General features: G+C 38.8%; 1 protein-coding gene across 1 annotated transcript; it reads right to left on the bottom strand.

Moving 5' to 3' along the window:
- Positions 1 to 490: 490 nt before the first annotated feature.
- LOC122189634 (vasoactive intestinal polypeptide receptor-like) lies at positions 491 to 24548 on the bottom strand. The gene is made up of 13 exons (XM_042888962.1): positions 24501 to 24548; positions 15290 to 15389; positions 11927 to 12034; positions 11090 to 11199; positions 8871 to 8968; positions 7962 to 8094; positions 7427 to 7580; positions 6014 to 6074; positions 4166 to 4235; positions 3240 to 3331; positions 2134 to 2263; positions 1285 to 1326; positions 491 to 679 (listed from the first exon to the last, which is right to left on the bottom strand). The coding sequence occupies exons 1-13, from the start codon at positions 24546 to 24548 to the stop codon at positions 491 to 493; spliced, it is 1335 nt and encodes a 444-aa protein (XP_042744896.1).
- Positions 24549 to 26118: the final 1570 nt, after the last annotated feature.

Below are 26118 nucleotides of genomic sequence, written 5' to 3'. Positions count from 1 at the left end.
TGATCAGCGGGCTGGAGCAGCTCTGATGTGAAGAAAGGCTGAGGGACTTGGGCTTGTTCAGCCTGGAGAAAAGAATGCTCTGGGGAGACCTCAGTGTGGCCTTTAGTACTTGAACGGAACGTATAAGAAGGAGGGGGACTGACTTTTGTTCACGACTTGATAGTGATAGGACAAGGGCAAATGGCTTTAAACTAAAGGAGAAGAGAGTTAAGTCAGATGTTAGGAAGAAATTTTTAGAGAGCAGTGAGGCCCTGGCAGTGCTGCCCAGAGAGTGCCCCATGCATGGAGGTGCTCAAGGCCAGGTTGGATGGGGCCTCGGACAGCCTAATCTGGTGGCTTGCAATGACCTCATGGCAAGGGGATTGGAACTAGACGATATTTAAGGTCCAATCCAAGTTATTCTGTGACTGATTGAATCTTTGAAAGCCACGAAGAATCCAAACTGGCCATGCCTTAGTGCATTCACAGCAACTCCGCCTGCTAGATAAGTTCAGACAGAAGTTACACCATTCTGGTTGGCAGGTGTTTTCCTTTTTGGACTGATTTTTTCAAGCAATGATAACTGAGTGACATAGTTGACTGGACTGTTTTCTTTGGACACAGTCCCATGTTTGTGTGTGAAGCTCAGGTATTCTTGATACCGCCATTTGCACAGCTGCTTCTTGAGTTCACTTTGAACCTACAGGGAAGGAATTTAAAAACAAATAATCAGAAAATAAAGACAGAGTGAGCAATGAAAATAAAATATACCAATATTTTATAGCACGGCTATAAGGCACTCAAATCAATCAAGATTAAGCCTTCATGCAGTTTTAGAAGGACTGAAAGTACATCCAAGTTCACACTGAAAAATAAACAGTTTCCAAAATTCAGAAGAATACAGGGGAGTTACTATTGGCCATTGCTTATTTACTGGAAAATTGAAGGGAAATAAACTTGTGGGAGAAAATAAACCTGAAGAAAATACAGTGTTATAGGCTTTCCATTGAAATCCTGTGATAACTATCAGAGGTAAAGCAGAGCAAATGTCTCTCGACAGGAAAGTCACCAACCATTTGTAAAGGGTCAGTGCTTCATAGCTGATCCAGCTGTCCTTCTTCCAGAATTATTTGAATACAATTAGAATCAAAAAAGCAGCTAAGGGAAAAAGAGTTTTGGGTACTTCTGCATTCGGGAACAGATCAAGGCACAGATCCATTATAGAATCAGAAAAAAAAAAACCCAAAAATAAGAGATATCCATTATTTTCAGAGGTTTTGATAATCTCATATACTTGCTACTCACCTCCGCATTTGAGAAGCAGTATAGAAGTGCAACAAAAAAGCCCTAGGACAGGGAGAATAGAGAAAAAAAATTAACCATTGTGATTTGGAGCACGGACACAGGGAAAAACATCATCTTTTATTCAAAATTTGAGTAAGACAGCAACAGTATATATTTTTGTTGTTCCAATTTAGGTGACATGGCAATATTTACTGGGTTTTCTTATCTGGATTCAATGTCTCAGCAGAATCCAGAATATTTATAATATTATTAATGTTAGCCAGCCCACATCCAAACCATTCTGCAGACTGTGCTAGCACTGGTAGTCACAGTCCTGAGCACTGTTAAATTACTGATTTGGTAAATTATTAATGTGGTCCATGGCACAGATTTGGCTTAGGCCAACAGATATTTTTCCAAACAGAGTCCAACATGGAAAAGGAAACAGGGACGTGTTCAGATGATGGACTCGCTACTGATGAAGGGTAAGAGCAGAATAGATTGCTATATATTATCATTATGTCTTCAGTTCTCTTATCATCCTCTTTGTTACATGTGGAATTATTTTCATTTAGTCCTCCTTAATCCACAGGCTGATCTTCGTGGCACTCAATCACTGTTATTCCATAAATGTAGGTACATCCTTTTATGATATGAAGAATGAGTCAGAACTAAGAAGTACTGTGAGATTTTAAATAATAAGATAGGGGAGCAAACAACATAAAGAGCTTGTTTGAGAGTGAGATGGAATGTGTGCGCTGAATTTAGACACATTATTAACACCTACTCTGATAGTCAACCTAAATAATGAAATAGTGTGGTGCTTCAGCTCAAACCTCTCAGGACTCATAAACTTTTTGTTCTGCTTACCTGAAAGGAACCCAAGCCTAGCTCAATGTAAAGTCGAGCTTCCAAACCAGTGCTCTCTGGGAAAAATGCAAACACGATGTAGTGCACTCCAAAGAGTGGGATCAAGAGCAATGTAGATTTAGCAAGTCTCCTGGCAAGTCAAGGATCAAAGAACAAGGCATTTTTACATATGTGAAATTAGTGACAACAGTTTTGTTGGAACAAATTTTACTGTAGCTCAGAATGGATGCAACTATATCCAACGAAGTTGTGGAAAGATTGCTTTCTGGCACTCCCACTGTCAGCATCTGGCCAGCAAAGATGAACAAGTCAGCATGTAAGTATTTCAGAATGATCCTTATGTGTTCTTCTCCATGCTATGCATACAACTGCTGAGGCACCAAACAGGGCATTCTAATCTACTCTTTTGAGACCAGTCTCAATCCCTTGAAGGTTTCTACCATGTAAACGCCTAAACTTCCACAACTGCCAAGGATGATCTGATTATTACTGTCCACAAGACTTGAATCTGTTGCTTAAGCATTGATGCTAGAACTATGAACAATGCCCTAGGGCTTTCTGCTTGATGTTCAGATCATTCCAGAAGGGCACAGTCTTGCGCTGTAACTAAAAGACATCTTGGGAAGAATCAAATATCTTGCTAGTACAGGATGCTAGTCCTCTGACTGCATCACTGAGATCCACATTGATTTTAAAGGGGTTAGTAAACAAGGCAGACTACATTCAGTCATTAATAGACTAATAGCGTGTTAATGTTTAGGATTTAATGAAAATTATCTGCTTCTTTCCCTGTCTGTGTGGAAATGTCAAGCAAGATGGATGCATTACCTGAATATATTTACTCATTACAAGTTGGATCTTTTTGCATCTGTAGTACATTGCATTAGACTTCTCTTCTCACCCTCCACCCCCTCCCATGCCTCCCAGCTTCCTGCCTCCTCCCAAAGAAGAAACTTGTGACATTTGGGATAAAAAGACAAGTTTAGTTTACTATTTCTTCTGAGGACTTCTCTTTCTTTATTGTAACCTATTTGTTTCCTTGCCTTTAAAACAATATCTTAGGGCAGCTAAAATGGGTAAATTTCAATAGAGCCTACAATACTTACACAAAGTGGCTTGAATTGCTCCCCCCTCCCTCTTGAGATTTCAATTTATGGACTAGAATTCTGATGACATTAATAAATATAATGAAGTTAACCTGAAAAGGCAAGACAGAATATGTAAATTTACTACAAGTCAGGAAGTATCTTCAATTGATATAAATTAACTAAAAATCTTTACTAATAGGAAATATATAAACAGTGGACATTTGCTCTCAGATCATATCAGTATCATTAGAAATAATATTACTTTCTCCCACCAATATATAGCTATGTATAAAGATATGATCAAAATTTTGCTGGATGAGTCAAGTATACAAATCTCAGTATTGCTGTGTGTCTGATGTTATCTCATTGCATTTATTGTCGAGTCTTAGAAGATTCTTTAGTTTAAGTAGTCCCTCCAGTTTCCTTCATTAATTATAACACAGATTATAATAGACACAGTCTTAAATGACATACTATTTTCTTCCTAAATTTAGATGGAATGAACTTGCACACAAGACAATTTTTGTCTTGAGTTTACATCATAAGAATTCATTGTAAAAATACACTAGATAAAATGATCTGGAGAAATTTCTTGAATTAAATCAGTTTCCTATTATCTATGAGGTATCTATGCCAATATGGACATCCTTCAGAAATAGAACACAGAGACGCAGGCAAGAACATGGTATGTGAAATGGATGTGTCAAAGTGGTTCTGCAATGCCCTAGGATGACTCCAGAAAATGTGTGATATCAGTTGTGATTTAGGATTTTTGGTTAAGAAAAAAAAAAAAAAGCAACCAACACTATAATTTCCAACTCCTTGACATTCAAAAAAAGTCAAGTATGGCATATGGCATTGCTTTTTTCCACTTCATGGGAAAGAAACACTAGCATAGCTGTAGGATTTCAGAACATACTGAAGAAAAAAATGCAGAAACATACCAGTACAGTTAACAGAATGGGGCCCTTGATGATCCATAACACCACTCCATTTTCATCATCATCCCAACATCTGAAAAGGCAAACAAAAGCAATAATGTTATGTGCACCATTTGAACTTCTCACAACATACAGAACTATTTCTGACACTGATTAGGAAAGTGATGGATGCGGTTTTAAATGATAACTCCAAGACCTCTACCAGTATTCTTTCCCTGATACCTCCCAGAAAATTTACGTGCAGCCCAATTTGAAGGAAATTTATTCCTTCTTTTTTCTTTTCTCTTTTTTGTGACACAGGATAGTGAGCTGAATAACGTTGGAGCTTACAGATGATAGCTTAACCAGCATGTCTGAGTGTAATGAGCATCATTAATGTAAGTTCAGATTGTTAGGCCTGTGAATTAGCTGTTGGATAAGAAAAGAATGGTTCTGATACTGTGGTTTGAAACTACATCTGATATCAGAGGAGCAACCAAATGAATGACGGTGTCTGCAATAAAAATGTTCCAGCTCTATAAATGTCTTCATTGGAGCTATTCCACTACACAGCCTTTGCAGTGTAACAGGATGTTACTAATCTCTTTTTTATAATGGACATACAAGTATACTAGAGAAGAAGATAGTGTGGGTAGTGGCTTTGCTGGAAGAGCACTCAAAGTTCCAGTGCTCTCCAGTCTCCTCTTCATAGAATCACAGAATGTCCTGGGTTTCAAAGGACAACAATGCTCATCCAGTTCCAACCCCCTGCTATGTGCAAGATCACCAACCAGCAGACCAGGCTGCCCAGAGCCACATCCAGCCTGGCCTTGAATGCCTGCAGGGATGGGGCATCCACAGTCTCCGTGGGCTCTTCAACTGTGAGAACTTGTCAGAGCTCTTGTTCACACCCTCCAATTTCCTTCTGAGCTTTATTTATAATGCCTTTGCAATTGCGCCAGGCTCTTCTGCTACAGATTCAACAAATAAACCCAGCAGTCTGGTCATCTGTGCTACCTGGTGTAGGGAACCTGCTTTGGCAGGGGGGTTGGACTCGATGATCTCAGGAGGTCCCTTCCAACCCCTACAATTCTGTGATTCTGTGATTCTGTGATTCTTTGGAAGAGGAGCAACAGGAAAGGAGGAAAAATGAAATCCTCCTCACACCTTTCCGTGCACATACAGTGGAAAGGATGACGACTTATGAAGTATTACAGTGGAGAACATCTACTGCAGACACACTGCAGTAATTAGATGAGAGCAAAATACAGAGTGTGGACTATAGGACTTATTATTTCTGCATCACTAAATCGAGTCCTGACAAGGTAGATATGAAATAGTATCTCTTCCAACTTATCATCCATATGAAATGACATGAGGGCCTTCAGGGCAGCTCTTTGTAAACAGTCCACTGTTTATAATTGGCATTCATGTTCAAAGACAAAAAATAACAATGAAAAAGAACCGAAGGAAAATAACACACAAAACTACCTATAAAGATGTGACAGTGTCTTTGGGAGGTGCAGGTTTGAAAAGGTTAACGCTAGAAATTCATGGCTGTTTTAAAACAGAAGCACTGATTTTCTTAAAGTGCAGTTATTTCAAGGATTGAGCATTGGGAAACAAAACATGATTTCAACTCTTGCTATGGCACTTCCAGTTTTAATTACTCAATATATATGTACATCAAAATTAGAGGTTTGAAAACTATTTTCTCATGTTCTTGTGAAGTTTAAAGATTAGAGGCACACCTTTGGAACAATATTCTTGTTTATCCGTTATTAACTTCTATTTTTTTTTTTACCTGCTAGTAAATCAAAATACATTATAAATTTAGATGACCTTGGCTTCCTTACTCAAACACTGACTTACCCTGTGTTTTGTTGATGGAGTCTTGTGAGGAGCCAAGTAAGCATCACAGCAGTGGGAGCTCCTGGGCAAATCAACATGGAAAAAACATATTTTTTTAATGCTGTGTTCTATGGAAACTTTATTGAAAGAATGTTCACAGTGCAGCAGATTGGATGCCCCATTGAAACACAGACAATGGGCAAGTCAAATTACAGAAAACTTAACTCTCAGTTCAGAGAAAAAAAATAATCCATGTAGAATAGCAGCATGAAACTAAAATAAAAGAGAATAGGGGGTGTCGTGGAACCGCAATTTCAAAACATAGTTTTAAATATTCAGAACTGACATTTTAATTAACAAAGAGAAATATTTGTATTCATAATACCTAAGACCTGAGTTGTCCCGAGACATTTCTTACTTTTGATGGATTATAGGACATGAGCATTGCTGCAGTATTAATTGAGGTGTTTCTTTGTTATTTCATGTTAGCTGTTATTAATCAGGACCTAAGTGTTTAGTTTCTGGCAATCATAATTTGAGTAGCTCCAAATTAATATCCCTTTTATAAAATTGAGTTGTTTTCTTTCTAATGAAGTCAAATAAAGTCTGAGAATCTGGAGAAAAAGGGAAAATTATAGCGTAACTTGTGAGAATTTGGATTTCACTCTCAAAATAAAAATGCTCCGTAATCTCTCTGTTTAAGTGTCTCTATTTTAGAATGGCTGAAGTGAGGTGCAAGAAGATAAGAGTTGCAGTAAACAATTATCTGCACTGAAATTGTGTGCATTAAATGCACCTATTCTGATACTGGGGGATGTTTCAAATTTATGTATACACTCAAAAGATTCCTTAAAGACAGAAAATGTTTCTGAAAAAAAATAAAGAAAGAAAGAATTATTGATTCCTAGATCTGACCTTGTGCAATCTCAGATTAATCTCTTTCTGCCTCATAAAGGCAAAGTGTCAACTTAAAGTTGGTCATTCAAACTTCTTCAGTCAGTGCAGCTAGACAAGATGTATCCAGGCACATTAGTCATCTGCTTGAGGAACGGATTAATCACCACCACAGCATGCCTACCTCACCCTACTGACTACAGGAGAAACCTGGAGAGATAGCTTAGAGTTAGATTATTAACTTATAATGACTTTAGTTGCATGAAATTAATTCCAGTCATAAAGAGGAGCGCAGCAGTCTTTAGAAGCATTAGGATATTCCTACTCAAATGATCCATTCTACCTTCTTCAAAGTTTTAAATGGCAAAATATCTAACAAGGTAAGAAATATGGATAATGGTATGGTTTTAATGTGGTGCCCCTGCATGAAAAGGTACCTTTCTTCAAATGAAATTATCGGAGAAAACCTCAGGATGTTTTTATTTAGTTCTAAAAGTAAGTAGAAATAGTAAACAACACAAAGTGGAAAACAGTACAAACCCCAGCCAGCAAAGATGAACCACCATACGTATTGCTTGTCCGAAACAAAGGTCAGCAAAAGAAGTGTCTGAAGGTATATTCCTTCAATAAGAAGCCAGAAGAAATTGGCTAAAATACTGAACTGGAAGAATGTCACTGCAGCCTTACAAGCTACCTGGAAATGGGAAGGAAGAAAAAAAATTATTAGATGTACTCTCCATTGGGTTTTGGTTCTCAACAAGTATAAGCAAAACTGAATTTTGCCAAACAGAAACTGAGGAATTTAATACAAGGTTTCAGAAGTTTGAATAAAACAGAATATCTGATTATATATATGATTATATGATAGAAATGGATACTGCTCCATTAGACTCAACGAGGTTGTGCATTATATACTACAGCTGAATGTAACCCATAGCACTTGATCTCATGGCTTGTGATACTGCTTGTTTTAAGATTACAGTTCTTGCAAACTGAAGGGAAATGGGATTAAGAAACATCTACGTTCTCTTTGAATCACAAATTAAATATTAACTCAAGAGCAGAAATTTAGTACCGTTGACATCAGGCAGTGGTCCATAGTTTCATCTGCAAACAAAACAGCATCTTTGGTGAAAACAGCAATTGCTCTCAGGATAAAGGAGACAAACAGGTGCATATGGATGTAATTCCGTGTACAATGGAACTTTCTGACATGGAGAAAGAAAAGGAAAATTGTTTTTCAAGAGAAATTTCTCATGGTCTCATCAAAACTCAAACAGGAATACAGGATGACTTCAGACACTTTCCAGATTCAATTTCCCCTACCCACAGTCCCATGGTCCTGCCCACAGTCTAAACTTGAGATGAAGATGAAGGAATCTCCTTCAAGATTTGGATATATCAACCTCTATACCTGGGCCTCTCTGTAACAGAGAGAGACTGCCCACTCCATCTAGGAAATTGCTTCTGTTGTCTGTGCTCTTGCCTGGAGATCAAGCTTAAGGCTTTTGTCCAGGTGCATTGAAGCCAATCAAAAGCAGGATTAATTTCCCAATATCTAACATTATCAAACATGACATAAAAATGTCTTTAAACTTCTCTCCGTTGCTCCTGATAATGTCTTTCACAGAAGGAATGAGCAGCTTATAATGATTACAGGTTTAGGAAGTGAGGCATACTCGGTTTCTGTATGGTTTGTCCTGCTATGCACTGGAGAAATATTTATGTTAATAGCAAAAACAGCTTGGAGCATTTCTACTGTATGGTACAATTAAAGAGACCAGGACAAACTGTCCAGCCAGCTTTAGTGTTGTAGCTCCTGGGGGGAAATGACACCACATGAATATAGAAGAACTCATTGCCATTGACAGTATAACATCTGAGAAAGGTTTGAAAATAGGTAAAAACAAAAACACAGATAGTTTGAAAGGAATTAGGATGAGGCTGTCTACAGACATCCTGAAAAGAGACCAATTATTATTACCTGAAGGCAGCAAAGACAATTAGAGCTGTAATGAGTGAAGTCACTGATGCTGCATAGCCAGCAGTGTAGACACGCCAAAATGCAGAATAATATGATTTCTATGAGAAAAAGAGAACACACACTGATGCTGGTGGTTATGCAGCATGCATACTGGTGTGCTTCAATAAGATACAATTTCCCTCACTGGTCAGTCCCATCCCTTACATATTGCTTTAGATATTAAAGACCTGATTTAGGTTTCTCCCTCCATCACTAACATGCTTTTGATTATTTATTATTATTATTTTTTTTAAATTTGAAGCCCTCATACATGTGAGCCAGGTTTCACAGCCCATCAGTGCATTCAAAATAGTCACCATAAAATAGTTGGAGCATGCTAATTTTGTTACATAAGTACAATTTATCCTGTAGGTATGTGTGGATTTAAGGATGCATAACTTGCTGTTGGGTGATTTGTGAATCAGCACACTTACATGAGAGCCATACTGTACTCCTTTTAGGCCAAGGGATGTTTCATGCTGATTTGAGCTATGGTTAAAAAAAGGAATATAACTTGCATGTAGCAAGGTGAGGAAACCAGAACTCTGTGAAAAATTCTCATGGCGCCGTGAAAGTGAGAAAATTAAAGCCATGAAAGTAACCTCACTATCTTTAATTCCTTGGACAAGTAGTTCATCCAATGGCAAAATGCACATTTTATTCTAATTTACTACAGGATCCCTTGATTATTCAGAATCCCAAGAAAACAGGTTTCTGAATTTTCCTCCTTGGAAATGCAGTGGACACTTTGTTCTCTAATTGATCCAATCTGTTTCTCCAAAGACAGCATTTCTAGGTTGAGGCAATATATTAGCAATTTTAAGTGGATCCATAAATAAATCAGGTAGCCCTGACAACGTAGGAATCATCCTGGTGTTTCTGAAATGCTGCTAATGTTTTATATGGTATTTTCAAAACAAAGGCTCAAATTAGAAAACAGCTTCTTCAGCTGAATAAGGAAGTGTTTTTATGTGCTTTATATATTCTTCTAGGGTAGATAAAAATCAATGCTGTATACAAAAGATGCTTCACTGAAGATAAAAAATATAAAACAAGTAATCCTCATAGAACATAAGTGGGGTTCTTATCACCTGCTTCCTTCTGTTTACAGAACAGTAGAGCTTTTTGATCTTGTCTTCTCTTCATGGACCTTCAGGGTATGACTGAGATAACAAACTTGAAGAATTTTTTAAGCGTTTTTCTTTTCAGCTTCTCCACATAGCAGAGAAATATAAATATTTTTTGGTTTACATTTGGGGAATTTTGCTCCAGATATTTCTACTACCTATTACAACCATGCTTCTGTTCCCAATTTTATGGAAACTAATGGATGAATCCATCTATGTCTAGACTCTCTAAAGATTCAGATAATAGAACTATTACTTCTGTGTTTAAGCAATTACTCCTTAAGAGCCAAATTAATGGCTTACACCAGAAAACAAAAAAAGCTGGAGTATTAATGAAGACAGTCCTATTCAACCTCTTGTCTTGATTTGATCCGTGGCTAATCACCTTTTTCCACTGTGGAGTCAGGACTCTGACCATGCCCAAGGATAAATTAGTCTTTTCTTTCCCAGACTGGAGAGATGCCCATTGCTTCTATCAAAATACCACAGCAAGAGGAGTGAGCTGTTATGATACAGGGTCTAGTGCATTTGTATGAGATGTAGGAGCCTTGCCCAATGCAGAATGGGTACAAGGAGTGGGAGTCCACCCTGTTCTCTCGTGTTCCATTTAGCAAAGATCCGAACTCACGAGACAGAGGCAGTGACCATGGCTTTAGAAATCAATACCCTTCAGCCACAAAGCAAAGCTCATCCACTGAAGAACTACCACCACCAATGCAGTGCAAAGCACTGGAACTACACTCAGTGGTTTCCTATGGCAGGTTGGTAAGTCTTCCTTGAAAGATGATGTGGATTCAAATCCTATCGCTCAGAGAAACAAATTCTAATGGACAGGACAGGTGATCTAGCCACAAATCTATTGAGTAACACCAAGAGAAACAAAGGATAGAGTGCCTTATATTAAGCCTAATTTGTTACTTAATAGGTTTGAACTTAACACTGAATTCATTTCTGAATTCTGATGGGGCTCAGATATGTGGAAATATCTGTCTACTCAGCATAAGCAAGAGAGTGTGTTTTAGAGACGTCCACAAACAGGAAATAAAAACCCACCTGATCCTCAGGACCTTTGCTGGAACCTTCATCAAATCCACAGGCAACAGCATATGATGGGAATGGTTCTGACCAATATGCCTCCTTTGTGCAGTTTCTCTGAAGGAAGCCTTTAATGGCAAAAGATATCAGAGAATTAATTAGAGGATGGGGATGTTACACTGGGTTTTGTTTGTTCGTTTTCTGCTGTTAATTATTTTTATATTTTGACAAGAAATGATTTTGATTCTTAAGTTTGGTCCTTGCCAATTTAGTCATGTTAAGTACAACTAGCCATACACAGTAAATAATCTGAACGTTTATTCTTTGAAAATTAACACGGATATTCCCGTTCATTTCAAGAAGTAGAATTTCATTTAGGTAATATAGACGTTCTTTCTGTAAATTCAATCTTCACACAGAGGAAATCAAATTATTAAATCTATCCTGCATTCACAACATAATTTATGTGCATAAAAAAAGCCCTGAGCCACTTGATCTAGCTTTGAAGTTAGATATAATTCTTGAACTTGATCCTGCTCTGACTCTAAACTTAATTTTTCATGACTTCATAAGTCAGTGATTCTATGATGTATTCCATTATAATAACCTCAGCAATCTAGTGCAATTACCCATAGTTTTTAGATCAAGGAGACTAGGTAATTCAGTACTGCACACGAAACAAAAAAGTATTGAATATCCACCATAAACCAAGATGTGTATGTGCATCATTACCCTGCGTTGGCTGACATTGGATGGCTTTGTGAATCATGAAAACGTGGAAGTTACTGAATCTGTAAGTACTAGATTTTATTTTTAAAGCATGTAGGGATAATAATAATATGAAAAAAGTCTTGCCATGGATATTGGTGATTTCTTCAAAAAATCTTGGACAAGGAATTTTAACTATTTCCCCCACGGCAGCTCTGGGCCAACAACTTAGACCATCCCAATCTCTGGCACATCCTGGAAAGAAAAAAAAAAAATGATTCTAAGTAAAGGAATTACATAGAGTTGATTTGCCATAATGAGATTGTCTGTGGCTTTCCCACTTATACGTATGCATGAAGAAGAGTCACAAGAGGCCACAAAGCTCTACAAATGAAGGATTGTATTGCTTTCCTCTTCTTCTTGAGTGTATCATCCTTCACAAGTGCACTTCTACCTTCTTTTTGGAAAGAATGTACATGAAATTCAAGCAGACACAATCTGAAAGTCAAATCAACTGCAGCTGTTTCTATTTTCAAAACAAAACAAAATGGAAGTAATAAAATAAAAATATGGAATAATTACTAGCTCTTGAGATTTTTCATTAATGGTTTCAGAGTCTAGATGAAAATAATTGAAAAATCCAACATTAACTTCTTGATTTCACATCTAAAGTCTACCCATTTCAACTGACTTAAAAGAAAAACCCATAGAGGCTGAAATCCAGCCATTAGTCAGCCAACATTTTGGCAGTGGACTTCAACAGGCATTAGATCCATCCCAAAGCAAGAGAACTTCTCTGAGCATCTTCTGAAACAACCATCATTAGGAGCAGACCTGCCTGGTTCTTAGTCGTGGGTTCTCCATACCAGAGGTGGCTGACTGAAGATACAGCACCACGTGTCCAATAAAAAGTGCTATCAGAAGTTACGGTTAATCATGGCTTTATCACTGATGCCTCACATTGAGACTCCAGCTGCTGTCATGCAGTGGCTTTTGTCAAGCAGGTGTGGGTGCAGCACAGAGAAATTACCAACTACGTAAAGGTGCCCAAAACAATTTAAAAAAATAAAAGCCAGCATCATGCTGTAGCAGAAACTAATCTCCAGGCAGTTATAAGGCAGATATAAAACAGTGCACAAGTTTTATTTGGGAGGTGTTATTTTCTTTCACCGATTCTTTTGTTTCCTCTGTGACTGATGAGAAGGCAAATCTAAAATTGTCAGGAGCTGAAATGTGGAAGCAATATTACTTGCCTGTAGCAAAGCAAAGTTCCTCTTTGGCTTCAGAAAGGAGAGTCCTGAGAATCTCTCACTAAGTTATCCTCACACCACCCTCTTGAGGATGAAATTCCTGCTATCCCCAATTTGCCAAATGGGAAAATAGAAGCCCCAATTCATTATCTCTAATTTTAATTGTCTCAAATACATTAGCTAAACTTAGCCATTTTCCCCCTGCAATCAGTGTAAAGAGACAGGGACTTCCAGTGGATGATTCATCCCACATACTGGTGACTCCCTTCTGAGGACAGGATGAATCACTCACTGCATGTACTCAGGTCTCTCTGGTGATTATAGGCTAGGCTGCTAATTTGCAAATGAACAAAGTTAGGTAAGCTGAGCTCCATATAGACAAGCAGTGGTCCACACGTCTTAGGAGAAAAAGGGTCCCTCTAAAAAGCATTCAAAAATCATGAAGGAGCTCTAGGATAAAAATGTAGCCTATTTAATAATGTGGGATTAAGCAACAGATCCTTGTTTGGGAACGGAACTGGGATGTTTTCAGTCTCAAATTGGGCTCTATTTCCAGTGACTTAAAACTGATGGCTAGGCCACAGAATGCAGAGAACACTTTGCATGCTGAGGCTTTCAAAAGACTAATGAATGGCAGTCACCTGAGACTCCATATAGACAACTGTAGTAGCAATCACATCAATAATGTTGACATCATTAATATTTAAGACTGCTTCAGTCATTCTTTCCTTTTTAGACAGCAGAGAAGAGTAGACATTTTTAGGGTGCAATTTGCTTTTTTAGAGCTTGATTCAACTGACCTGTTTTACCCACATACTTCAACAAGAGAGGAATTATATCCTGGGTCTACTGATGAAACTCATTAGACATTGCTGTGTACAACGAGAAAAATGGGTAACAACTTCAGATTAAAACCTCTGCAATGTAGATGAATCCCACCTCTGATTCCCTTCTGCTAGGAAGTAACTCTGTATGATTTGTGATCTTTCAGTTTATTTCCTGAAAACTGAGAAACAAGTCAGGGACTTCTCCCAATGACATAAGTACCATAGGTACAACGTTGAGCATGAACTGTTTTTCCTGGTCTCACATTTCATTTCAAACTATTCTGAGAAAGGGTATAAAAAAGCAAAAGAGATTTTTGTTAAATTCTTTACATCTCTAGAGAATTCATGTGGAAAGGAATCACTAGGAAAAAAAAAAAATCACACTTGGAAAGATTCAAGAATTTTAAATAGTTTAACGGGGATTTGAGGGAACTGTATTTCTTTTAGTGGCTTTTACTACAAAGAAGATTCCAGAATCATGCAATTATCTTTCTGTTGAAGAAAAAAATACTTGGAATATTGTTCTCTAGCTTTCAAAGAGGAAAAAGTGTTCAACAAATCATGGTGGAAGATGCCTGGTTTCTACCAGAGTTTTGGGGGGGACTTTTAGTAGGCGTTCCCAGCACAGAATCCAGGAAGTATTCTGGACTTGATGAAAGGGGGTGAAGGAGTGAGAGGAAAATAACAATAAGATAAAATTGATGAGAACTAGAAGAATGCCAGGTACCAAAGCAATTGGATAGGCTACAGAAAAAAAACAGAATCGTGGAATCACCAAGGTTGGAAAAGACCTCCATGATCATCCAGTCCAACCTAATCTCAAAAACAAACAAACAAACAAACAACAAAAAAAAAAAAACCCACAATATTTTGAAGAAATTGGGATTGTATTTGTTTTGTTTCCTTCTAGCAAATAAAATTTTCACCAAAATTTAAATGATTTTCAACATAATATACTAAAAACCATGCTCAAACTATATTCTCTGTAAGCTTCTTCTATTTCAATGTCTTTTTTTAAAAATAATCCAAGTATGATTTTCCTACCCAAACTATGCATCTAAATTTTTCAGAGTACGAACTAATCATCTTAGTCTCATCCTGTAGATAGTAAAGAGAAATATGACTGTAAAGAATGATTCATCACATCCTAAAATAAGCATCTAAGCCAGAAGCAATGAAAAATTTTCTATGGACATCTACCTTCCTCCACTGACTGTAAGTGAATCTGAGAAGACATATCCTGACTTAGACATTGAGCTTTTAAAGATGCCTAAAAGCTGATGGGGTAAAGCTCCAGCCAACAGGAGAAGCACTTCATAGGATAGGAATGTAGATCAAATTGTGACCCAAAAGAACAGCTGATATCTTCACACCACACATCAGAAGTGATACAATTCATATTAATATCAGATCTTGGCCATCAAGACCATTACCTTTAAGATCAGGTGAAACAGATTCGTTCCTTTCTAAGCAGAGTGCTTCTTCTTTCACCACCTGCTGGAATATCTTGCATTCTGGATGGATTCCCACAACCTCAATGAGACAAAGACAAAACAACCAGGAATTCCAGTGATTACCAGAACAAACAGAGCAGGATTTCTTTCCAGTTTGTAACTTAGGGTTTGTAATTTAAGGTAAAATATTTTGCAGACTCAAGCTGAAGATTTTTCTGCAAACAGGACACGTAAATGGCAGAAAGATGGACAGAGAGGAAAAGGAGGCTCTGATCCTGAATATATATCAGTTTATATACATGTGCAGGTAAGCATCCCTGCTGGGATTTTCCATGGTAGCACCGTTTATGTAAACACCTTTTCTTGAAATTGATCTAGTTATACTAGATCCTCCTTATATCTGTGTTTTTCACAAAACTTAAGTGCTCATTTGCACTTCAATAAACAAAAGTAAAGCCCAAGTATTTACAGAAATCAGAAAAAAAAAAACACTTGATCATAGATGGAACTGAATGATTACATGATTTTGTCACCATACTTCCTGAGGATGTGCACAGAGGTACTACTGCCATTTCATCAGATGAGGAAGAGAAAAAAAAAACAAAAAAGAGTTACTTCCTTTTGGAGTTGAAGGAATTACATTATTTCTCAGATAAAGATACCTACATTTGATCAGCTAAGTAGATTTCCAGTCATCAACCAGCACTGCTAACTGGGTCAATTTCTTATGTACAGATACTTAATGTCATTCAGGCACTCTCAAATACTTTGCTTAGCCTCCCTCTCCTACTCTGAAAACTTTCAGGTCCTCTGTAGACCTGCATCATGTCTGCTCTCATTGTGAAGATGCTCTCAGTAGACTAGAACATCTGATAATGATGGCAGGTACTTCTTCAGGAGCTATTAAACTGAGAAATTCTATATTGCTGGTGCCCATGTGTAACTTTGTTACTCAAGCTTCTTTTGCAGTCAGTAGAAATCCATGGGATGTTTCACTTATCCAGGGAGGATCAATGACATTCGGGGTAACATAGGTTATCCCAAAACTTTTGTTGTACAATCAGTAGGCGTACAAAGGTTAGGCTTAGTAAGATTATCAAGATAGAAAGATGATCTAAATAAATGCTCACTGGTGTCATAGGCTCACAGTAAACTCCACAGGGAGCAATCTGATGGTAATCAGCTCTTAAATGGGATCTAGGAGAGGTGGAGCCAGGCTCCACCCCTTCTGATAGCACAGGTGAATTGCCTTCACCTGTGCTCCCAGGGCTGACTCATTGGTTGCCTCAGGTGGTCAATAGGAGGTTCAGGCCATGACCAACAGTTCCCATACACTTGTGTAAGCCCTGTGTTAATTTTGCCAGACCTATTAAAAATTTCAAGCACTCTGTCTGGGTTGTCTTAAATAGTTCTGTGCATGCATGTTTAAGCAAGTGAATCAAAGTCATCAGAGTCAAGAGAGCCTAGAAAGCACATCAGCTATGTTCAGACAAATGAATAGATCACCAGAGTCTTCACTGGCTATAGTGGGATCTTCATGACATGGAATCATGGAATAGTGCAGCTCTAATGCCAGCTATTCAAAATAAAGCCAAAGGCTTTGAGAGCACTGATTTTAATTGAAATGATGGATTGAAGGATTTCTGAGAAAGACTGTAGGCCATTCTAAACCTCTAATGACTTTGAAAACACAGCGCAGATGAAAACATTGCTGCTTTATTGCCTTTTCAGTCACTGGAAGTTGATTTATTGGCTTTCAGAATGTTTTCAGTCAGTGGTGGTACTGGAAGCCATGTAGACTTTTTTTTACAAGATTATCTGCCTAAAGGAATAAAAAAGTAGGAACACAAATTTGTCTCCAAAAACCTTCAAAAATTGTGCCTACATTTGGGTTTTAAAGTAGCATGGACAAAGCACATTTAATTATGGGTCTCTAGAAATGGTTCATACATCCTAATATTAGAACAGAAAGAGGATTAAGGACACTGTATGAAAAGAAATTTAAGGCATTGCTTTTTTTCAGGCATAATATCCCTCCAGCAGTAATTTGAAATACATTTTATAAATCAGCATAAGTTATTCTTAAAATAGTACCTCGTGCTTTTCTACTGTAGTAACACAACTCTGAAATGTAATTTTTCAGATTTAATCCGAGTCCCATTTATCACTTTACCATTTAAAATGCATTTCAGTTGTCTACATAACAAACAAAAAGTCTGAGTAATAGTAAGAAAATAATTGCTACATAAATCCATTACTTCTGCTTATAGGAATGGAGTCAGGCAGACAGAAAGCAAGTCATTATTTCATTTTCTGAAATTCCTAGATCCTGCTGCTGTTAATGAGAATTTTTTTTATGGATTATTCTTAGGATTGATGTTTGAAAGTTACAATATCTATAATATTGAGTCCTCTGGCAAAAGACTTGAAAAGCCAGAGCACAAAAATGAAATCAAAACCAAGAACGGAGAATCAAAATGCTTTTGAGAGAAAAGCATTTGGGGGCAGATGGGTTAACTTAACATTCCTCTTCATGCCAGAAGTGTAGGGAATAGTAAAAGCAGACAAATAATTACTAATAAAAAGTCTCAAAGGGGGAAAAGATACCTTTTTCCAAAGGCCAACTTAAGCAACACACACAATGCTCACAGGTGGAACTCATAATGAGGAACAGAGCAATTGTGCTCTCCCAAATGCATTGTCAAATGGGGAACATGTGTGCCAGAATGCCTGCTGCCTAAAGGAGGAGGCTGTATCTCCTTTTTTTCTTCTTTTGGTAAATCCACACCTGCTAAACCAGTCCCTAAGTCACCATAACTCAGAGCTGCACTGTAGTGAGTGGAGTGAAAATAATTTGCAGTGGTCGCAGAAGACTGTGCTCTACCTATAGGGAAGTTGTGTATTGGTTTTAGACATGACAGAGGAATTACTGTAGCAGAACAGATCCCTGGACCACGTAGTCTTGACTCTGACAGCAATGATGAATCATCAGGAAACATAATTTTAGGATTTATTTCAGAAATTTTTGGACAACTACTGCTGATGTTCACCATTGGTGAGATTGTAGTCAGTGCCTCTGCTGTCAATGGTTTAGCAATTAATTAGCATGCGCATGTTTTATTTGATTTTAAGGGATAGGATTTGGGGTGAGGGTAGCTGCAGTTATCAGAACCAGAGTTTTTGTTATATGCCAGTGCATAGATAAAATATTTCTGATAGTCTGGTGGTAGAAAATCAATATCAAGTGCAGTTACAGAGGTAACCTATGGCCTGCTCTACAAGAAACAAAAATGAGGATGGTGTTGTCAAGAAACACTATTGAAGCCTTACTGAAAGTAACAGAACAAAAAAAAAAAAAAAAAAAAAAACCAACAACAACAACAAAAAAAAAGGACAAATGATGAAATGGTGCATACACAAGAAATTAAACCATTTTACAGCTACAGAAAAGCAAAAAGCCTTCTGGGTGGAACATTACTTGTGATTTGTCAGGTATGGTTTACTTATTTTTTTCTTATTCTCACAGGGCCTCAAGATAAAAGTGCCTGTTGATGCTCTAAACTGTGACTGCAGTGGTTAGATGATGGAGTTTTCTAGAAAGTAAAGGGCCCTGCATTCCTTGTTTTGCCAGTTCAGGGACACAGTTCTGCAATTTTGGATAAACCTTCTATAACCACTGAGCTCTTGCAGGAAAAGAGTTTCTCTTTTTCACCTTATAAAGGGGTAATTTAGGAGCCAAAGCCAAGATGTTTAATCTGATAGAGTCTTCATTGCCATGGTAATAAGCCAAAGAGGCTGGTTTAAAATGGTGCTTCGGTGATCATTTCCTGCTGGCAAGGCAATAACCTGGCTTTGAATTTACTGTAAATTCCATTATAGAGTGTCTTCACCAGAAGGCTTATACAGAAAACTCAGCTGTTTCATGCAGCATTGTGGGCAGCACTCAAAGGAATGAGGTCTTGCATCGCTGAGCCACTGAGCTGGCTTGAACATCAGCAACCAGTCAGAGCTCACAGGGGTGTCTTACATTTGAGTTCTAACCACTGAAACAGTCTTGCCTGGAAAAAAAAAAAATATCAGAAATGAACATGAAAAAGTTACTTATGACAAGATAAGGAATGTTAAAATCTGAGACAGTTCATAGAGCCAGATTTTAGATTTGTAATTACTCTTGAGCAACATTTTATTAGCATAGAATCATAGAATCATTATGGTTGGACAAGATCTTCAAGATCATCTTGTCCAACTGTCCACCTACCACCAATACTGCCCACTAAACCATGTTCCTTAGTACCACATCTGAATGTTTCTTGAACACCTCCAGGGATGGTGACCCCACCACCATTCCAATGCCTGACTTCTTTGGGGAAGAAGTTGTTCCTAAATATCCAACCTGAACCTCTTGCAAAATCTCTTGCCAGTTAAACGCATCCGTTTTTGAGAGCCCATCCAAAGATGGTGCTTGAAGGCTGTTGTGGAGGTAGAGAAACCATAATTCAGATGGCACATAAGAGACAAATCTTCAGTCATTAAAAAGTCTACTATCACACGTGGGAAAAAATAAGGATGAATTCTATGCTCTCTAAAAATAAGGAAAATGCTGGAAAGCTGGGCACTAATATATTAGTCACTTCTGAAACTGCAATTCAGTGGGATCAAAGAGCCAGGAGAAATTTGGTAACACTTCACCTTTTTTTGAAAATTCATTTAAAAAATGGAATCTGAATTTCTTGACAAGATAGAAATGTTTCAAGAACCTGAATGGTCTTTTTAGTGATCTGGTTAGTTTCTAATGCAGTCCAAATCTAAAATCTGAAAAATAGATTATGTATCAAGTCCATAAATCCTTCACTAAGAATATTCATCACTGCTTTTTCGGTCTCTGTCTCTACAGTTTGCATTCATCTCTCAGATCTCCTCTGAAATTGTCTCTGTACTCCCTGTTCTCTATATCTGTGCTTCTCCTTTTCAGCTTTTCTGATACAACTCTGATGCCTGAATATTTTCTCCTACATTCAAGCCAAAGTTATCTGTCATTCGTATCATACAGACTCCCACCTTGGGTAAATTAAAAGTTACCTGGTATTTGGTGACACAGAAAGCCACGTTCAAATATCCTGCATTCCCTGCCTGGTTTTAACTGCACAATGGTTGTGTAAGTTGGCCAGTAGTGTACAAGACGCAGTTCAGAGAGTCAAAACGTGCTCTAAAATGCATACTTTTTTTCTTCAATGTTGAAATGTTGATGAATATAATAAGCTCATAGGATGAAAGGCGGCTCACAAAAAGATTTGAATATGCTTCTAATCACTGAAGAAGTGAAAGAAATCATCAGGCATTTTCATAAACTTCTCAATCTGTTGCATACAGCTCATCAAAACCATCCATCAGGCCTGATTCTCTCCACCTGCCTGACACTTTTCTTGAAGAGCCAAATGATAATTGGGTTGATCTGAGACTGCAGCCACAGGCCACATCCAAGTGAGAGATGATGTCCCCATGCACTCCAAAAGGAGCTGAGGCAAACCTACAGCTCCGTAAGCTCCTGTTCATTTCAGTACCCACTTCATCATCACTGCAGTGAGGATTTTGCTATCCATTGTGACCTATCAGTGATGCCTGTGTATTATAACATGGTAAATTAAAAACCTGCTTTCCTGTGCATCCTACTGTAGGGAACTGCTTTAGCAATGGGATTGGATGGGATGATCTCCAGAGCTCCCTTCCAACCCCAACAATCCTGTCATTTTGAGACAGAATTCCGTTCTATTGGAAAATTGGAAGAAACTATTAAAAAGTAGCTGCAATTTTTTACCATCAAAGCTTAAATGTAAGTGTAAAAACCAGCCAGTGTCCACTTTTTTTCTACCATATCCAAAACCCGTTTCCCATTTCTGATTTTACTGGAATGTCACCAACAATGTGTTTGGCTATCATAGAAAATCCTGTCCTTAACTTGAGAGTTCTGACACAGCCTCGATCCTCAAAACTTTCAACCCCAAAGGTAAAGTCCTATTTCCAATCTTTCTCTTCAGCCAGTTAAATAGATTATTGCAGGAGTCTTTTTGGCTTAAAATGACTATCTAGAGGGTATTTTCAGTGTTTGTTTCCTCTTTCTAACTCGATTACCTATGGAACAAGAGAAGATGAGACACTGATTGCCTTACAGTCGTTAGAGGAACATCTCTTCAAGATTGCTTTTAAGACATTGGAGTAATGCTTGAATGCTCCCCTGTGTATTGGATTGTATTTATGGGACTGTATTTAACTGCATGGCCTTGTGCAGAACAGTGTTTTTTATACATACATATCTGTGTACAGTCAGTGTATGTGTATTAGTGTTATGTACCTATCACTCACAGGTAATTCTGTATGTGACAATACAGATATAATAGCTTATTTTGTTTGTAAACTCTATGTAATTAGTATTACCTTGAGGAAAATGAAAATGAGAGTGCGTTACCAGCATAAATTTGATAGACCTTTAATTACTACCAATACGTAAAGAATAGAAGCATGTTACTATCCTTCCATTCTGCTATTTCCAGTGCTTAAACTAAAGAGAAATTTCTCCGTTGCTGTGTGTAAAGTGGGTTAGCCTAAGGGTGGGGATAATATCACCTAATCCCAAGGAACTGAAAGCTAGATGTTAAAGTTAACTGGGAATCTCACTCCACCAAAGCCATAGCTATTGCTCTTTGAGCCTTTCTACCCTTTCCCAGTTGTATGAAGAGACTCAAAACGAGTAGCTTTAGACATTAATTCCAAGTTTTTGATGGACAATTTTGGATGATTTGTTCAAGCTTCCCTTGATAATCAATGAAGGCAGACAGACAGTTCGAGAGAAGGATTTCTCCTACCTCTCTTTGAGGACACAGTCTCACCATACAGAACCCGTCTCCCTCCATTAGCCCCCTCCAGAACAAAACACCCGAGCTGCTCCTTCCATCCCTCCAGCTGCCTATGGATGGGGAAGTTAAGGTCACTGGATCCTAGAAGAAAATTGCATGTCCCTTAAACTCAAATTAGTGAATAGTAGCTATGCCAGGAATTTAAGCACCCAGCTCCCTTTTATTGGGAGCACAGCTCCTCGCCATGGATTCGGATCTATGTGCCTACTGCCTCAGTGCTAACCCACCTCTGTTTCCATTCTCACCTCCACTCATTAAATCAGACAGAAGCCTTTTCCCAGAAATGTGAAAAGCTGCTAAGTGTTTGGAGAAGAAAGCAGTTCAGCTCAGCAGGATGGATGGCGAATGCAGTGTTTTTTCAGTGCCTCCTCGTCTTTTCCCTGAGATTCTGAGATCTTTAAGACAGGAAAAGTCCTTTTTATGCATTTCAGCACCTACTGCTCTCTGTTGCTTGTCACTTACAAGCAAATGATAATTTTTAATGTCAAGGACTACTCTCCAAGGCACAAAGGAGCTCTTGTGACATGCAGATCTCTGTGAAGCTGATATGAGCAAGAAGTACCTCGATACATAGAGGAAGTTTTCAGGATTACCCTTCTGGTTTATTTTCACATCTGAGTGAAGAACTCTTTGGAGAATCTGCACTATGATTATTTCTCTTCTCTGATGTGTTCCTTTGACACGTGATAAAACTGCTTGCCCCAAATATCCAAGGATCTCTGATCCTCTCTGACAACTGGGCTTTGGGTACAGATCTCCCCACTACAGAACTCCCACTAGCCCACATCTGAGGTGTGCAAGCCACTGAATTCAATGGCTGACTCTTCCCAGACAGAGTTCATGCCTGACCAATAACTCGATCACAAAGCCTACATGGAGCATTCAGTTTGTCAACCTGGCATTTGTCTTCTCTCACCCCACCTAATAAGGCATTTATGATGGGAACTGACTGCTGCAGTATGCTGAAGTGTTAAAATGCGTGGCAGCCCACAGGTGTGCGTGATACATCAGGTTAGCTCTGCTCTGCAGACATCTGCAAGAATACACTGTGCCAATGATATGTGTAAAAAGGGCCATCCAGCTGCCGAAGGCACTCTACCTGTAGCAGCAGGATGATTCAGGTTGAATAATAACCACAGGTAACAAGATTTATGTAGCAAGAATCCGCATCATAACGCTTGCAAATAAAACTGAGTAAATACAGAGAAAAAGTGAGTGTTCCAGAAGATGGGAGGTAAGAATGAGCATCTTTTCACCTTTTAAAAGTGAAGGGCAGAATCCAGTCTGTGACCATCTAGCATTACTAGGAAAAATCAGGCTCTATAGGAGCATTCACTGCATCTCTCTTTTGCAGGACAAGATGAAATGCCTCCAGGGAAGGTAATGGTTTCCTCACTGACTACAGAGGGAGCCTGAATCCCAGTCTATGCTAAATATTTAACTCCAATATGGCTCAAGGTAGAATTAATGAGCCCCCAAGAATCACACAGGAAGGTCTGCAGACAACTCTTTGAGGCCAAGGAAGAGGAGATATGACTGTACTTACACCTACACCTGCTGTGGCTCATCAGCACAGGCAACCCCAGCAGCTGGCAAGGGAGGGATGTACACACTCTCTGTACATGTCCCTCAGCTCATCCATCTTCCCTGATGCTTAACATTACAATCTCACCTGCTGCCTCCAGCACACAGCAGACACAAGATGCTTCGTGCTCCTGCTTGGTTAGAAGCAGCTGCCTTCAGGAGTAAAAACACCAGTGCCCTCTCAAAGAGATAAATATGCCATACCCATCAGGAGAAAGTATTCTTTTCTAGTTATCCTCCCCCCTCCGCAAAGTAGCCTTTCATATGGCAAGGGAGACAGGAAACTGTCCCTTCCTGTCCCTCTGAAGCCATACTACACCTGTTCTGATTTAGGATTGCTTTTCTATCCTTTGGAAACTGCACTTTTAATCAACAGGAACCTAAAGACGTATTGATAACATTTTAAGGTTTGAAAACTATAATAATAATAATAACAACAGAAATTAACCTCCTTACTCACAAATGTGCTTTATTCCTCCTCCTCTTGCTTTTTCTTTTCCTTTTTTTCCCCTCCTTTCTCTTACATCTCTTTCCTTCTGTCCACTCCCCACTCAAACAAAAGTTAGGCTGCCTCTGGATCAACCCCCCCACCTTGATTTCCCCCCACGACTGCTCGTGGTGCAGCGATGGATCCCTCCAGCTGCGGGCAGCAGCCAGATGTGCAACGCCCTGCCTCCATCCCGCCGGACACTCACCAAAGGCAGCAGCAGCAACCAGCACAAACTTCGCATTCTCCGCAGCATCCTCCCCTCTTCTCTCTCTGCCGGGGCTGCCAAATGCTTCTCAGCCCGCCCACACCTGCCCAAGACCCGCCCCGGAGCTCCTTGTTCCTCCCTTCCCGAGCACCGGCTCCTTTTTTGAGAGACCCGACAATTGCAACGCTTCGTGCAACGTGGGGTCAGGTGAAGGGAAGGACGCTCTCCAGCATCCTCTTTTGGGGTTTTGGACCCACCTCTTTGAACTTCTGCAAAAACGTGCAGAGCTGGAGCACCCAGGGTAGGTTTGGAGGCAGATGCTCCCTGTGCTATAAGTGATGGTGGATTCAGCTCTCCTTCTGTGCTTGGGGATGCTGGTAGTGGGTTCTGGAAGGGTCCACGTTGTGTCATTCCCTCTGCATTCTCCATGAGAGAGTTTTGGCATCTAGCTACCCTCAGGTGGGAAATCTCAAGCCCCAACAGAGGATTTTCCCCCCTAGGCTTCAGAAAGGCTTTTTAAAGACTTTTTTTTCTTGATCAAACCAAAGGGAACAGAAAGGATAAACAGTAATATTGAAATTTCAGAGTTCACAGGACCTGAGCACCAGTTCTGGGTTTTGCCACAGAAAATACTGCACCAAGTTACACTCAGGAGCGAGAATGATGAGCATAACAGAAACATTTCTTCTTGGTAAGATTGAAGTGCTGCCTCATATTCCATTTATCACTCATTATTTCCCAGTGGGCTTAAACATTATTTGAGGATCACCTAGGCTACCCCAAAAAAGGCACTTAATACCATTTCTGGAACTCCATATTCCTGCAGCTGTCTTTGTATAGATGTCTCTAAGTCCCATGACTTTTGCCAGCTCTATGTAGATATTTCAGATATGCAACATGCCTTGCCTATGCTTGGGCAACTGGGTCATGTCAGTGATACCTATTAATTTCTTTCTTTGTACCTTGGTAGTCCTGACCACACTGCTCTCTGCAATGGGAATGTGTGGACTGTTGTATTAAAATAGTGAAATGTGTATGTTTGGTATCAGAATGTACCTTATCTTAGACATGCATATAGAAGAAATTTGCATCTAAAATCAAATAGTGCTGCCAAATCCATGCTGAATGTGCACGATAAAGATGACGACATAGACATTTGTAGGGTAACAGTGGTAACCCAGTTCTCCTCTTTTCTTTATGTTTGTCTCTCAGTAGTGCATAATGTGATCTTATTGCTCAACTGCTACTCCAAAATCACACTGGTTATAAAAACAAGTGGTTAAACATCCCAAAAATCATTCAAAGACTGATTTTTACAGTTTTTTCCTCATCTCCAGTGGATGAGTTGAAGCTATGGCCAACTCTCATCAGTTAATAAAGTTAATAATTCTTACCCAACAGGAAGAAAAATGTAGGCACCATTACACGAGGCAGGCACTGCATAGTGTTATTAATTCTTAATTCTAACAATTGTAGAAGAAAATGAAAAGTAGAGGTCTGACAAGATAAGAAGAGATCAGAATTCCTGCTGAATAGAGTTGAGCGTACAAAATCACAGAACAGAACAATTTGGTTCAAAAGGGACCGGCGATGGTCTGATCCCAGCCAAATCCTCCCT

This window comes from Lagopus leucura, unplaced genomic scaffold (genome assembly GCF_019238085.1).
Source record: "Lagopus leucura isolate 7727_CA_CO unplaced genomic scaffold, USGS_WTPT01 Super-Scaffold_100157, whole genome shotgun sequence".
In the NCBI taxonomy this organism is placed as follows: domain Eukaryota; kingdom Metazoa; phylum Chordata; class Aves; order Galliformes; family Phasianidae; genus Lagopus; species Lagopus leucura.
Note: the sequence above shows the minus strand (reverse complement) of the source record. Positions and strands in the feature narration are given on the sequence as shown.